The sequence below is a fragment of the Scyliorhinus canicula genome, chromosome 22 (genome assembly GCF_902713615.1).
Source record: "Scyliorhinus canicula chromosome 22, sScyCan1.1, whole genome shotgun sequence".
Taxonomy (NCBI): Eukaryota; Metazoa; Chordata; class Chondrichthyes; order Carcharhiniformes; family Scyliorhinidae; genus Scyliorhinus; species Scyliorhinus canicula.
The window spans coordinates 2,935,344-2,950,746 of record NC_052167.1 but is presented as its reverse complement, the minus strand read 5'-3'; the positions used below and the strand labels follow the sequence as shown (position 1 = coordinate 2,950,746).

Sequence of the window (15,403 nt, the reverse complement as noted above, 5' to 3'; positions counted from 1 at the left end):
AAATGGTTTCAGTGCTGTGTAGATGCAATGTTCCCATTTTCAGAGTATTCCTGTTGGCATTGTGCAGAACCACATTTGCAAAGATGTATTTAAGTAACAAAACATTTTTTTGGGCATAATTTTGTTCGTTCTCAATACGCAGGATTTCCCCACGCTCCCCTCACTCCACCATTATAAGGTTGTAGCTTGGTGCTCCAATCCCAAAGGGCTTGGATTTGATGGGCCGAATGGCCTTACTTCTGCCCTGTAATAATTCTCTAATGACTATGAAACCGCACAGGTCAAGAGGGACCCGTAAGTGAAAATAGAATCATGTTAACCAACAAAGCTGTACTGTTGTACACTCAACTGAGTGGCCGATTTGTGACACACGCGCAGACATACACATGCACACACGCATGCAGACACTTAGACATACAATCAAATGTACGCTGACACACGCGCACATACACACATATAGACACACTATCTGTGTTCTGTGACACAGTATACAAAGCTAGTTATTGTGGCTTCATGTTGCAAATTGCTTATGATGGATCTGGTACAGCAAACTAGGCTCCACAAAACATAGAGGAACCTGCAACTGGGGTCCACAAAGTCACATTTCTCAAGCCAAGCAACATTGAGCATATTGCGAATTCTATATTTTTTCCTACCTGTTGACTGTACCAGCTGTTTTATTCCTGCCGCTATACAATGATAACACCCACCTTTAGCACAGGGGTGGCTTGTTCAGTCTTTGGGTAGTTGGCATTTGTCGGATCAGTGGCTGGGATATGTTACGACATCAATATTTCACGGGGGGCCTCCGCACAGTCAGGTTTAAATGTCACTGCTGTACAACAACTGGCTGAAACATTTTTGTTAGCTGGTGCAAGCTGACTGTAGCCACTGTGGGACTGATCAATTTATAATCCTCCTGATGGTCATCTCCACCATGCAGTGGGTCCTAGGAATAGATATGTAGGATAAAGTGCCAGGACCAATAGCTTGGTTATCCAGGCCCTAAACTCCGGCATACCCTCTCTGAACCTCTCCAGCACTCCTCCTTTCAAGAGGGTTCCTTAAAACCTACCTCTTTGACTGAGCTTAATTCACGTGTCGTAATTCCTCCTTATTTTGCTCAGTGTGAATTTTTATTCGATGAAGCTCCTGGGCAAGATCTTGGTTATGTTGGAGGGAGGCAACCCGTTGCTATTGGAATGTCTTGTGGGAAAGGATGGGGTGATGGGAAGTGGAAGCAGCTCACGGTCCCGTGAGGCGAGTGAGTGTGGATTTGTCCCCACGTTCCTCACATACATCCTTCCCCAGACATGGCATCAGGATGGGTTAGATTGGCAGTCACTTCCAGGATAACCTTGGATACCGCCTGTCGACATTGGCCAATGCCAATCGAGCAAAGATGGCAACCAGAGAACTAGTTACACCCACACTCTCTGGGGCTCGGAGCAATGCGTGACAGAAATAAGGGGAGGGGAAACGAATAACATTAGAAGGGGAGGGACAGTGTGCATGCGAAATATCAAATGTTCTTCCCTGACCATATCGGTCACCAAAACATGTGGCAATCAGTAGTAATTGTTTCTCCTGAATTAATATGGAATTATTATTAAATAGAAACTCGCCATATACATAATGGGCCAAGTGGCCACCTCTTGTACTTTACCATTCCAGGAAAAGAGCATGAAATAAATAATTTACATTGCCAGCAGGTAGTTCCAGTGTTGTATGTACAGGTGACAGTGAGGAGAGTTACAACATATGTACACAGAAAGTCATTTATAACACATGTGTAGTCACGGAAAGGGAGAGTCACATTGTATATGCAGGCACGCACGTGCGGAATCTTTATCTTCAAAGCTCATCTCGTTCCTCCTCACTGCATAAGCATGCTGACCTCTGACTGTTCATGAAAGGCTTGCAACCCAGGGTCCAGACTGCATTGAACATGGTGTCAGCCACAGATTCACAGGCTAAAAGAAAGAACTTCCATTTAATTTCATGCCCCAAAGCACTTTACAGACAATCAAGTACTTTTGCAATGTCGTCCCTGTCATAATGTGGGAACAGGCCAACCGATTGCTGATGACTGGATTGTCTATTTTCTTAATTCTGTTGATTGAAGGATAAATATTGGCCAGGCCAAAGGGGAGAATTCTCGAGCTCTTCTTCAAATAGTCCCATCAGCTCTCTTACATCCACCCAAGAGGTTAGGCGAGCCCTAGGTTTACCACCTCATTCAAAAGATGGCACCCTCCGTCAGTGCACCACGCCCTCAGCACTGGACTGGATTGTCAGCCTGGATTACTTGCTAATTCGCTGGAGTGGGCCTTGAACCCATGACTTTCTGACTCAGGTGAGTGTGTTACCCATTGTGTCCTGACCAGAAATGGAACAAGAGATGCAGAGAACTGCAAATGCCGGGATTCTGAATTATAAACAACAGTTCTAGTCTACACCCAAACATTATCTCATCAGATACTGAGGACCTGATTGTTTACTGTTTCTGTTCCAAATACTGTCCATTTCCTACCCCCTCTCGTCTTTCGCTCTACCTCCAATACTCCCCATGGGCATGTTTATGTCACCTCACGCATCTCTGCAATGACTTCATCTTTTTGGCATCATTCCAATTAAAATACTGACCTTCGACCTTTGACACAAAGCCCAAACTTTTCTTGAGGTCGGAGCAGATTCCGTAGAGGCACCAACGGAATTTAGCGTCACACCGGTACTTGTTGGCTCCGCAGGTGTCGTAACAACTATCGAGCTGGTTACAACACTTGGTCATGGCTGGGATTCCCAAATCCAGCTGGAAAAAAAAGAGGAAAATAATTGTGGAGTCGACTCGAAGGGTCTGGAGGCAGAATTCAGTGGAAATCAACATCTCGTGGGAATGCTTGAATCTTCACAACTCCATTCAGTTGAGCCACATCACTGTCGACTGTTCTCACTAGAGCATGGCCAGTCAGATTTAAGGATCTCCACAGATGATGCAACTGTATGTATCCATAGAACTCCTCATGTCTTAGGTGGACTGACGACAACCATGCAAAACCGATGGGCAGGAAAGGTCAATCCATCAAGCCTTTGCAACAATTTAAAATGTCGAACCATCATTACTAAACGCCACTTCCCAGCTCGAAACCTCACTCACTATCTCCCACCAGCACCTGCAGTCCTGTAATCTCCCGGGAATCTATTGGACAGACTGATCTCAATCCATGGTCGACCAGGTCTTATTCCCTATTCACGGATGTTGGCAACTCCCAACCATTTTTGATGAACGGTCTGATGAAAATGCGTTGACTTGAAAGGTTAGCTCTGTTTCTCTCTCCACAGATGCTGCCAGACCTGTTGAGTATTTCCAACGTTTTCTATTAATAACATGGTTTATTTTGTACCGGCCCTTCTTGACAAAACTAAAATGAATATATTCCCTTGAAGGACAGCTGGTGCCGTGGGACATCGAGGCAGGTGTCTTAACTCTAAAAATTATGCCTCCACCTCTGATGTGCCGTGAGGAGTTTCCAAAATCTGTCTCCCAGAGCTCTAGAGCAGATGCAACATGAAGGAATTCTCTCCATCCGTGTAATGGTCACTAGGTACATCCAGGGCACCACCCCAGTCATAGGTATGGGAACCATAGCTGTTGTTACAATTATACTCAACCCATAATTCATTCCTTCATGCCCACACTAACCCTAATTTCTGATGGTCACTTGACCAGAGGGAACTGAATGAATTTGGCCTCAGCACCTACTTTCTCCGATAGGGAAATTCAGGACCAGGATTTGGGGGGGGGGGGGGGGGGGGGGGGGGGCTGTGGATGCTGGAGATCTGAATTTTAAGATTTTAAATGAAGTTGAGGCTATTGATCTAAGCAGGTTAAATGGAGTTGAGATGCAGGTGAGCCATGGCCTAATGACATGATGGAACGGAGTCAAGGGGCTGAATTGTCTCACCTTGCTCCTGCGTAACTACCAAACTAACCAGTATTTAACTGAGGAAATCACAAATGGGTAGTGGTTATCACCATGGCAACCTGACTACCATCAATTATCCCATTAAAAAAACAATTGGCATCAACATCATCTACTCCGAAGTAGATACTGTGACCCAAAATACGCAACAGCGACATTAGTATCGTTGATATCTGTACGGCACTGGTGTGTACAATGACCACACTTGTATGGGTTGCGTGTACTGGTCCCTGTCTGGGACTGGTGGACACAGTGTGAAGAGACAATCCACACACATCGAGCCTTCCACATCGCAAAATGCTTCACAGTCAATCAAATACTTTTGCAGTGTTGCCATTGAGGTAATGTAGAAAACATGGCAGCCAGGTCAGACACAGCAGGCCATCACAAATCACAGACTATAAGCCGTATGAGCAGAAGTAGGCCATTTGGGCCATTGAGTCTCCTCCGCCATTCAATGAGGTCATGTCTGATCTGATCTGATAACCCTCAACTCCAGTTTTCCACCTTATCCCCATAACCCTTGATTCCCTTGCTGATTATAAACCTCAGCCTTGAACATACTTAACGGCCCAGCCTCTACAGCTCTCTGCGGTAAAGAATTCCACAGATTCACTCCCCTCTAAGAGATGAAATTCCTCCTCATCTCTGTCTTAAACTGATGACCCATTACGCTGAGATTCTGCCCTCTGCTCCCAGAGTCTCCCACAAGAGGAAACAACTTCTCAGTATCTTAGCGTTCTAAATGACCAGCTACTCTGTTATGATTTATTGTTTGAGAGTTAAGTATAAACCCAGGTACTGGGATAACCCCCCCTGCTTCCCTTTGAATAGTACCAAAGGGATATTTTTTACATTCACCTGAGTGGGAAGATGGAGTCTTGATTTAACATCTCACCCACTCCTAACCTGAGCACAGTGCTGCCGCGAGATTATGGGACAGAATAAATTTAGTCAGTAATTATTTCAAAGTGGCGAGTATAAAATGGAAGCTGTGCTTGTTGTACATACAGTGTCTGGTACCTTGAGTCCAAGGAAAGAGGAACTACAGCCGTTTGGCTCAGGAGCTTTAAATTCAGGTCTTGGTAAAGGTGCCTTCCCTAGATAGAGAGAACAGAGTGAACAATTCATACAACAGGGTAATCACTGTGCTCTTAAAGCTTAGTTCAAAATCTTTTACGGTCCATTCTGCGTTCCTCCTCATTCAACAACAAGAAGTTGCATTTATATAATATCCTTAACATAATGAAATGTCCTAAGGTGCCTCATAGTTGCATCATCAAACAATATATATTTTAAAAATAAATTTAGAGTACCCAATTATTTTTTCTCCAATTAAGGGGCAATTTAGCGTGGCCAATCCACCTAACCTGCACATTTCTGCATTGTGGGGGTGAGACTCAAGCAGACACGGGGAGAATGTGCAAACTCCACACGGACAGAGGCCCAGACAGATGACCAAAAGCATGGTGAAAGAGTTAGGTCTTTAAGGCGGAGAGAGAGAGAGAGAGAGGTGGAGAGGTTTAGGGGGGGATTCCAGAGCGTAAGGTCTAAAGCTCTTTGAAGGCAGGGTTCCATTGTTGGAGCAATTAAACCCAGGGAAACGCAAGAGTTTAGAATTGGAGGAGCGCAGAGATCGCGGGGGGGGGGGGGGGGGGGGGGGGGGGTTTGTAGAGGTGGGTACAGAGATAGAGCGGAGGGGAGGCAATTGAGGGATGTGAAAACAAGGAAGAGAATTTCAAAATCAAAATGCTGCCTGGCTGGGAGTCGGTGTTGGTCAGTGAACACAGGAGTGATGGGTGAATGGGATTTGATGGAAGTTAGGATTCGGGCAGCAGAGTTTTGGATGAGCTCAGGTTGGTGAAGCTTGGAAATTGGGAGGTTGGTTAGGAAACCAACGGCTTACTGCCCACAGAATAGAAAAGAAATGAAGCAAGGCTTCCATTTACATGGCATCTTTGTCACATTGCAGCAACTCACACAGATACTGATAACATGCTGTGAGTGTTGTCGGATGTGTGTACAAAAGCAGCATTGAGATGGATGATCCGTTAATCTGCTTTTAGCTGAGGAAGGAATATTGGCCAGGGATATCGGGAAAATACCATCCTCTTCTTCCAATAGTGCCATGGGATGTTTAACCTTTACCTGAATCACTAGAGGAGACAGACAGAGCCTTGATTTAACTGAATGACACTGCTTCTACAAATGAAGCACTCCTGCAGTGTTGCAGAGTTCTCTTTCAATTCATTTATGGGATGTGGACATCCCTAGTTAGGCCAGCATTTATTGCCCATATTTATACGGTGGCTACCAGAGCAGATCAAAAGCTAGGAATCCTACGGCGAGTAACTCACCTCCTGACTCCCTCAAAGCCTGTCCACCATCTAGAAGGCACAAGTCAGGAGTGTGATGGTACACTCTCCACTTGCCTGGATGAGTGCAGCTCCAACAACACTCAAGAAGCTCAACACCATCCAGGACAAAGCAAACCCAGTTGACTGGCACCCCTTCCACAAACATTCACTCCCTCCACCGCTGATGAACAGCGGCAGCCGTGTGTACCATGTACAAGATGCACTGCAGGAACTCACCAAGGCTCCATTGGCAGCATCTTCCAAACGCACAACCTCTACCATCTAGAAGGACAAGAGCAGCAGATACCTGGGAACCCCACCACCTGGAGGTTCCCCTCCAAATACTCACCATCCTGACTTGGAAATATATCGGCCGTTCCTTCACTGTCACTGGAGCAAAATCCTGGAACTCCCTCCCTAACTGCATTGGGTGTATCTACACTTCAAGGAGTGTAGCGGTTCAAGAAGGCAGCTCACCACCACCTTCTGAAGGGCAACTAGGGATGGGCAATAAATGCTGGCCTAACCAGCGAAGCCCTTATCCTGTAAATGAATAGAAAGAAAAAAATCCTAGTTGCCCTTCAGAAGGTGCTGGTTTAGCACAGGGCTAAATCACTGGCTTTTAAAGCAGACCAAGGCAGGCCAGCAGCACGGTTCAATTCCCGTACCAGCCTCCCTGAACAGGTGGAAGATTGTGGCAACTAGGGGCTTTTCACAGTAACTTCATTTGAAGCCTACTTGTGACAATAAGCCATTTTCATTTCATTTCATTTCAGGTGGTGGTGAGCTGCCTTCTTGAACCGCTGCAATTCCTGAGGTATAGGTACACCCACTGTGCTGTTAGGGAGGGTTCCAGGATTTTGCTCCAGCGACAGTGAAGGAACGGCCGATATATTTCCAAGTCAGGGTGGTGAGTGACTTGGAGGGGAACCTCCAGGTGGTGGGGTTCCCAGGTATCTGCTGCTCTTGTCCTTCTAGATGGTTTGGAAGGTGCTGTCTACGCAACCTTGGCGAGTTCCTGCAGTGCATCTTGTAGATGGTACACACGGCTGCCACTGTTCGTCGGTGGTGGAGGGTTTGAGTGTTTGTGGAAGGAGGAGCAATCAAATGGGCTGCTTTGTCATGGATGATGTTGAGCTTTAGCACAGGGCTAAAGAGCTGGCTTTGAAAGCAGACCAAGGCAGGCCAGCAGCGCGGGTTCAATTCCCGTACCAGCCTCCCCGATCAGGTGCCGGAATGTGGTGATGAGGGGCTTCTCATAGTAACTTTATTTGAAGCCTACCTGTGACAATAAGCGATTTTCATTTCATTTCATTTCTTGAGTGTTGTTGGAGCTGCACTCATCCAGGCAAATGGAGAGTGTTCCATCACACTCCTGACTTGTGCCTTGTAGATGGTGGACAGGCTTTGGGGAGTCAGGAGGTGAGTAACTGGCCGTAGGGTTCCTAGCCTTTGACCTGCCCTGATAGCCAGTTTACACTGATGTATGCACCCAAACCGAACAGACATGTACATTCCGTGCACTCATACAGTCTCACACAGTTGCAAACACAGATTTATACGTATGCACAAGTGCGACACTAATTCAACATGTTACTGATGAGTCCATTCACTATAGACAACTATTCACACACAGTCACCCACACACACACACACAAACTCAGTTCCTATGCTTTTCGTTACGAATATTGTACACCTCTCAAGCACTTTCTTACTTTACTTTCCATAATCATATTTTATTAGCAATTTGTAACGTTTTCCAATTGCTGTTTGATTTAACTCACCCTTGGGTTCTTTAACCCCTTTCAGAAGGGTTAATGATTAATCAAAGAATCACAAATCACAAAAACTAAGAGACATTTCAAACCAGAAAATGCCTGTGGAGATCAGACAGAGTTGCATTTTCCATTCTTTTGCCGAACTATCTTCCAAAACACACAGTAATTCCCAGTTGCAGTACAGACCATTTTGTCTCCTGTTGTTGGCTTACCTGTGTCTCACCACTGTTTTATTTGAGTAGTTCTTTCTTCCCCAATTCTGCTCCTGGCTTTCTATCACTTTTCTAATGTTCTCTCAATCCTCTTTCATTTGCCTTCCTCGTACTTTCTCACCTGTGGCATTGCCTGGAACGTACGTTTACCCGGGTCCTCTGCCTCACACTTACCATACCGGCACTTGTACTGGCACACGCCATTCCTGCCACCCAGGAGCTCCAGGAATGAGTCGAAGTATCCGTTTATTGTCTCGAAGCTGTCCCGGACCGATCCGATGCCCCAATCTGAGTCGGTGCTCGAGTCATCCTGGCCGGTGGTGGTGGCGTTAACTTCCTCAGCCTGCGCCACACGAAGCGCCAAGCACAGGACAATCACAGCCCCTCCTCTCATAATTCGCAAAGCTGGTTAAACAAAGAGAGGGGGTGGGGAGAAGATTGAGCTAAAAAGCGCATGCAAAGCCCAGAACAAACCACGTATGTTCTGCTCCACAGCACAAGCTCTTTCTAGCCACTCTCTAATCCGGACTTTTAACCTTCACCTTTTTATCTGGGGTGAGCTCACCGCTATAATAGTCCAAAGGTCACCCTAAGTGGAGATTTGTTTGGAATTTGGTCGCATTGCCGACACCTTGGTCTCTTTATCATGGCCTGTGTACTTTAAACACCTATAGCATGTCACTAGGATATCTCGTAGCGGGTCCACGTTTCTATTAATTGTCTTACGAGCAATGTGTTGCAATATGGGGCAAAGTTACTTCAAAATTTCAAACTGTGAGCATTTAAAAAAAATTTGTCCAAGGGGACGTGAGTATCGCTGGCAAGTCCAACCTGGATTGGCCTGGAGAAGCTGGTGACAAACTGCCTGCATGAATGGCTGCAGTTCATGCAGTCTGGGTACACCCACAGTAACAACTGTGAGCCACCCGCATTGCTATGGGTCTGGAGTCACATGTAGGTGAGACCAGATAACGAAGGCAGATCACCTTCCCTGAAGGGCATTTGTGAATCAGATGGGATTTTTCAGGAGTGTTATGAACACAAGACTAATTAAAAAAATTAATTAACTTAAACTCCACACACCGCGCACCCCACCGCGCCAGAGATGTCTCCAGAGAATCATCCATCTGTTCAGTCTTTAAAGGACAGGGTTGCATCAAAGAGTATTTGAATTTGATTACCCGCCGTGCGACATGCAGGGAAACATTACAAAGCTGATGGATCCAAACCAGATTCGCCGTGAGATTTTCTGTTTCAAACCATTCCAGAGAACCTGGGGTACAGATTGACAAGTGGCCAAATGTAGCTCCAGGACATAATGAGAAACTCAGTGAGTGGAATTGACTCGATTATTGATCCACAGGTTCCCGAGTGAGGGAATGTTCGAGGTGGCTTGTTATTCTTGGCTCAGGAGCCTGTAAAATGGCATCTCAATTGACCCTGGGCAGCAGCCAATTTCTGAGTATCCTAACAAGCACGTATCAACCAGTGGCATTGTAGCGTTTACATCGTATCGGGAAACCCTCACAAAAAACGAGCAATTATAATATTGAATTGCTTCAGCAGTGTGAACATTTTTGTGGCAGTTCAGGTTTTGATGTATTTTCTGCCATTAACAGATTAAGGTGTCAAGCGGTGTTAGATGCCACTTCTGTGTGGCCACACCCCAAGTCAGCGCATCGCCCTCGATAGTTGATTTTAGTATCACACTCAGTCGTTGTAATAAGAGGGTATGATTGGCATAAACAAGCAAAGTGCAAAGGTATGGTAACGTGCTGAGGTCACAGTTTGAAAGAAAAATTAATCAGCGCCTGTTAATTAGGAAACCTTGAATGTATAGATTACAGGCTCTGGATAGGGAATATTTATATTGTCACAATTCCAGCTGCTTGAACTCCTTGACTGTGTCACGATTCCAGCTACTGGGCAAGTCAGATCCCAGAGTGAAACCTTGGTTAATAGATCCTAAGAAACCGTGGAAGAAAGTTACTGAACAAATTCACAGGAGTCTGCTGATTAGCTCTTAATACAAAGAATACAATGTTTATTAAAACAACAACAATGAATTATATCACACCAGATAAAAAGGTTGGAAAAATCTCAGCATAAACACAAGGGGCGGGATTCTGTCAACACGGCCTCAGGATCAGCAATTCTGGCCCCTCTAGGGGGCCAGCACAGCACTGGAGCGGTCCGTGCCGCTCCAGCTGCCGATCCTGTCGTGAACTGGGCGCCGCAGGATCCGCGCATGCGCAGTGGCACCAGCGCCAACGCACGCATATGCAGTGCCTCCCTTCAACGTACCGGCCCCGACGCAACATGGCGCAGGGCTACAGGGGCTGGCGCGGAAGGAAGGAGGCCCCCAGCCAGAGAGGCTGGCCCGCTGATGGGTGGGCCCCGATCGCAGGCCAGGCCACATTGGAGGCCCCCTCCGGGGTCGGAACCCGCCCACCCACACGCCGCCCCCTGACCCTTCTACGCCATGTTCCCGCCAGCTGAGAGCAGGTGTGGACGGCAGCGGTGGGACTCAAGGTTTTTACGATGGCTGCTTGGCCCATCCCGTGCCGAGAATCGGCCGGGGGGGGAGGAGGCCGTGTAGAGCTCTGCGGAGAATCACGTGCCGTCGTCGGGATTCACGCTGGTCACGGGGATTCTCTGGCCCAAACCCGGGCTGAGAGAATTCCGCCCAAGATGATTCAAATTCCCACTATTCCTTTACCCCAGCAATATGTTTACAGACACATAAACTAGTGAGCAGTTATTTAGCTTGACACACAGGCTTCTCACTTGTGGCTGGCACAGTTGCAACCATTTTCTTTCTTGTTAATTCCTGAATATTCACTTGATGCTTCTCCCCAACCCGAAAAACCCAAAATCGGAATCTGAACTCACTGTTTCTTTAACAGCAGAACAAACAAATGAGTTCCCTCCACTCAGTCTTCCAGTAGCATCTCCGCTAAATAAATCACTCCACTGAGTTCCATAACTGCTTAGTCAGTTAGCTCCTGTCCCACTAGCCCTCGATCTTTCTTCTTAGAGCACTTAAAAAGTCCCTGTGTCCTCTCTCTGACACACACACACACTGAATACTCTCTTTCTCAACTCTTGTTTCTTCTGAGTTGGTGTCACTGGTTCTCTATAAAAGCAAATTACTGCGGCTGCTGGAATCTGAAATGAAAGAGAAAATGCTGGAAAATCTCAGCAGGACTGGCAGCATCTGTAGGGAGAGAAAAGAGCTAACGTTTCGAGTCCGATGACTCTTTGTCAAAGCTCTTTACTGTAGTGTGCCTAATCAGAAGATGAGATGTTGTTCTTCCAGTTTGCGTTGAGCTTCACTGGAACATTGCAGCAGGCCAAGAACAGACATGTGGGCATGGGAGCAGGGTCTTTTGTTAAAATGGCAAGCAACAGGAAGGTCAGGGTCCTGAATGCGTACAGACCGAAGATGCTCAGCAAAGCGATCACCCAATCTGCGTTTGGTCTCTCCGATATAGAGGAGACCACATTGGGAGCAGCGAATACAATAGACCAAATTGGAAGAGATGCAAGTGAAACGCTGCTTAACCTGGAATGAGTGTTTGACACAGCTTTGACAAAGAGTCATCGGACTCGAAACGTTAGCTCTTTTCTCTCCCTACAGATGCTGCCAGACCTGCTGAGATTTTCCAACATTTTCTCTTTCGTCACTGGCTCTCTGTTGTTAGACAGCAGTAAACCTTTTCCATTTTTTCACTAAACTTGCAACCCCTTTAACCCTTTATCTCTTTAACTTCAAGGGCTGTAAAACCTCATTAAAAATGTACATTTTACAAACAAACCCAACAAACCTTTTAGTCACAGTCATGTTCAGGCACCAAGGCACCAAAACGTTTTTAAAAAACCTAAATGAAGCTGAAACCATTATTACCTTTCTGAACACATAAATGTTCAACTTAAAATTACACATTGTTCACAACAACTTGGAACCCACTTTACTTCTCTCCTCCCATGTTGTCTAACTGATGTGACCAGGGTTAGACCTTGCTTTCTTACCTTGTTCTCCTGTCATTAACATGTTAACAGACACTGGATTCTAACCAATTGATGTGATGATCACTGCTGCAGGTTTTCATGTCTGGAATCTGTACTGATGTCTGTCCAGTTTTACTTTTGTGCTGCTTTTTGACTGGGTACAGGAAGCTTCATAAGACTGGATCAGCATAACCCCATTTACATAGTATTTCAACGTTTAGTGAAATCTGGACTTGTGCGCATTGAGAACGGCATCCTATCATTCTGCGATAAAGCTTTTTGGGGAATTATCACAATTTAAAAATTCAGGATGTCGGAATTGCAGGAAAATCCAGCACTTATTACGCAATGTTTGAAAATGAATGCCAATGGGACCTCCCCAGAAACTGCCTTTACGCATTCTCATATCTAATGTAGACCTTGGTACCTGCTGTATGAACATTATCACTTGATAAGCACTGTTCTAAAAGCTAATGCACCCAGTCAGCACTTTCAAACAATAGACAAATGGAACTTGCACCTTGCTGTTTTCCCATTTTACAGAAGTGCCCTATCACAGCGTACACAGATGTAGTTAAGCCCAAATCAACAGCAACTTTGGAACTGCACAGAGATTTAATCCTGATGACCGGGCAGAGAGGTAGCCTAATTGCCGTACAAACTAAAATGGATATTGTACCAGAATAGATATAAATTGGATTCTGGGCTTTATATAAATGGACAGAATGACATTGTACTTATCATCTCGTATAGCAGGGTAGCATGGTGGTTAGCATAAATGCTTCACAGCTCCAGGGTCCCAGGTTCGATTCCCGGCTGGGTCACTGTCTGTGTGGAGTCTGCACATCCTCCCCCTGTGTGCGTGGGTTTCCTCCGGGTGCTCCGGTTTCCTCCCACAGTCCAAAGATGTGCGGGTTAGGTGGATTGGCCATGCTAAATTGCCCGTAGTGTCCTAATAAAAGTAAGGTTAAGGGGGGGGGGGGGGGGTTGTTGGGTTACGGGTATAGAGTGGATACGTGGGTTTGAGTAGGGTGATCATGGCTCGGCACAACATTGAGGGCCGAAGGGCCTGTTCTGTGCTGTACTGTTCTATGTTCTATGTTCTATAAGTCAATAGTTAGGCCACAAATCAAACACACACTGTTTTAGAGAGGATCTAGAATCCGCATGAAGTGTGCAGCATAGTTTAACTCGAATAATACTCGAGATAAGAGGATCGAGTCAGTATGAGATATTTAAGAATACCCGATTATGGTCACTGAATTAGAATCACTGGAGCAGAGGACATTTGGGAGAATTGTCAGTGAGAGCAGTTAGAAATGTTCAAAATTATAAAGTGATAAATAAGGCCAGAATTAGCATGAAAATTTCAAAGGAGAGTTAGAAGATTTGTTGCCCCCCCCCACACTGAGTTATGGGAGCATAGCAAGTGTGGTGAATGTGATTCACACTATATATAGTTGCCAATATCACTCCATGTATATATGTTCGTTATCTACCCGTTGTAAGATCAATGCTGTATATAGTTGCCAATATAACTCCGTGTATATATGTTCACTATCCACCATTGTAAGTGCAGTTGCACTATCTGACCACCAGGGGGAGTCTCTCTGGGAGTATGTGAGAGTTTGTACTGGGCTCCTCCCTTGGCTCCGGCCAGGACTCCTCCCCCTGGGACCAATGTATAAAGATCAGTGCCTTAGAGCCAGCCTGCCAGTTCATCTGAAGTTCAACGACGAATAGGCTGGCTCTGTTGTAAGTGTATTAAAGCCTCTGTTCAGATCCAACTACACGTGTTCCCTGAATTGATGGTTCCATCAGCAAGAATAGGTGTGACCAAATGAAACGGAATCAGTTGGAAAGGTTTCCTTTGCTACAGTGCCTTGTATCAAACCTGAGTCCGTTACAAGGTGAGGGTTGTATAGGGACAGTACATGCATTCTGATAGCATTACTTTCCTGGCAATGTGCCCACAATTATTGGACAACCTTGCAGCAACTACATCACAACTCTACAGTCACGTTGGTGTTACCCATTAATGTCAGGGTGTAGAAACCACCAATAGCATGCAAGGCATTTAACCCTTGCCCCCACCCCCTTGCTGGGATATAGGCCTGTTACAATAGCAACACACTTAGGTGTGTTGGGCATCGAGGAAGAAGCAGGAGAGAGGTTGGGAAATTGGTGGTTGAATGCATTGTTAAGGGAAAATTTTGCAGTTGTGACAGGCAAGAAGCATTAGATGTTCATGTAAATATATGTTTGTGTGAAGATGACCATAAGCTACTTTCCCCTTTGAGGGGGGGAGAGCTGACTGGTGGTGATTTAACCTGAGGGTCACCACACCGCAGGTGGGTGGGCAAGGTTGAGAAGGCGGGACCTTCATGAATAACCTCAGCCGGTACGGGAATCACTAATGTAAGGTGGATATAAAGGGAGAGAAAATACAAAGATTGGAGGGTGCAGTGAATTTGGAGGGGGAATCTTTGAAAGACTGGGTCAGGAGTGCTGTAACCAATTCTAGAATTACAGGAGTGGACACTGCTGAAGACGGAGGCTGGGATTTTGCATTTGCGCAGGCTCCATCGGCAGTTTGTCATTCACTTGCTTTAAAATGGGGCTGTTTAGCACAGGGCTAAATCACTGGCTTTGAAGCAGACCAAGCAGGCCAGCTGCACGGTTCGATTCCCGTAACAGCCTCCCCGGACAGGTGACGGAATGTGGCGACTAGGGGCTTTTCACAGTAACTTAATTTGAAGCCTACTCGTGACAATAAGCGATTTTCATTTCAGTTTTTCAAATGGAGGGCAAACCATTTGCTGGAGAGTCCAGCAGGGAAAGTATTACCCTGGACTTTGATGCCCACATTATCTAAGCTGTGGATGGGCTTGGAGAGAGGAAAGAGAAAGTTATTTTATTGCACCGTTCCAAACATGCAAATAAAACAATGCGAAGTGTTGGCTAATTTATGAAATAGTAGTTTTCTAATTTCCTCTTCAATTCCCTCCCCCCCTCTCTCTCCCCCCCTCTCTCCTCCCCCCCTCTCTCCCCCCCCCCCCTCT

The 15,403-nt window shown here is 46.0% G+C and overlaps 1 protein-coding gene across 2 annotated transcripts; it reads right to left on the bottom strand.

Moving 5' to 3' along the window:
• Positions 1-1,629: 1,629 nt before the first annotated feature.
• On the bottom strand, positions 1,630-8,856 carry pla2g12b (phospholipase A2, group XIIB). 2 transcript variants are annotated; one of them, XM_038783135.1, is made up of 4 exons: positions 8,505-8,856; positions 5,007-5,083; positions 2,647-2,812; positions 1,630-1,973 (listed from the first exon to the last, which is right to left on the bottom strand). In XM_038783135.1, the coding sequence occupies exons 1-4, from the start codon at positions 8,722-8,724 to the stop codon at positions 1,855-1,857; spliced, it is 582 nt and encodes a 193-aa protein (XP_038639063.1). In that variant the 5' UTR covers positions 8,725-8,856; the 3' UTR covers positions 1,630-1,854. The 2 variants fall into 2 exon arrangements, with proteins under 2 accessions (XP_038639063.1, XP_038639062.1); XM_038783134.1 differs by having other exon boundaries at positions 4,995-5,083; positions 8,505-8,853.
• Positions 8,857-15,403: the final 6,547 nt, after the last annotated feature.

Excerpts from the sequence above, each read along its gene's own strand:
- pla2g12b (XM_038783134.1), bottom strand. The coding sequence starts at position 8,724 with ATGAGAGGAGGGGCTGTGATTGTCCTGTGCTTGGCGCTTCGTGTGGCG. Across the intron at positions 2,813-4,994 it reads GACTCAAGGTACCAGACACT|CTGGATTTGGGAATCCCAGC; the intron begins GTATGTACAACA and ends TTTTTTTTCCAG. Across the intron at positions 1,974-2,646 it reads CTTTGTGTCAAAGGTCGAAG|CCTGTGAATCTGTGGCTGAC; the intron begins GTCAGTATTTTA and ends TCTTTCTTTTAG.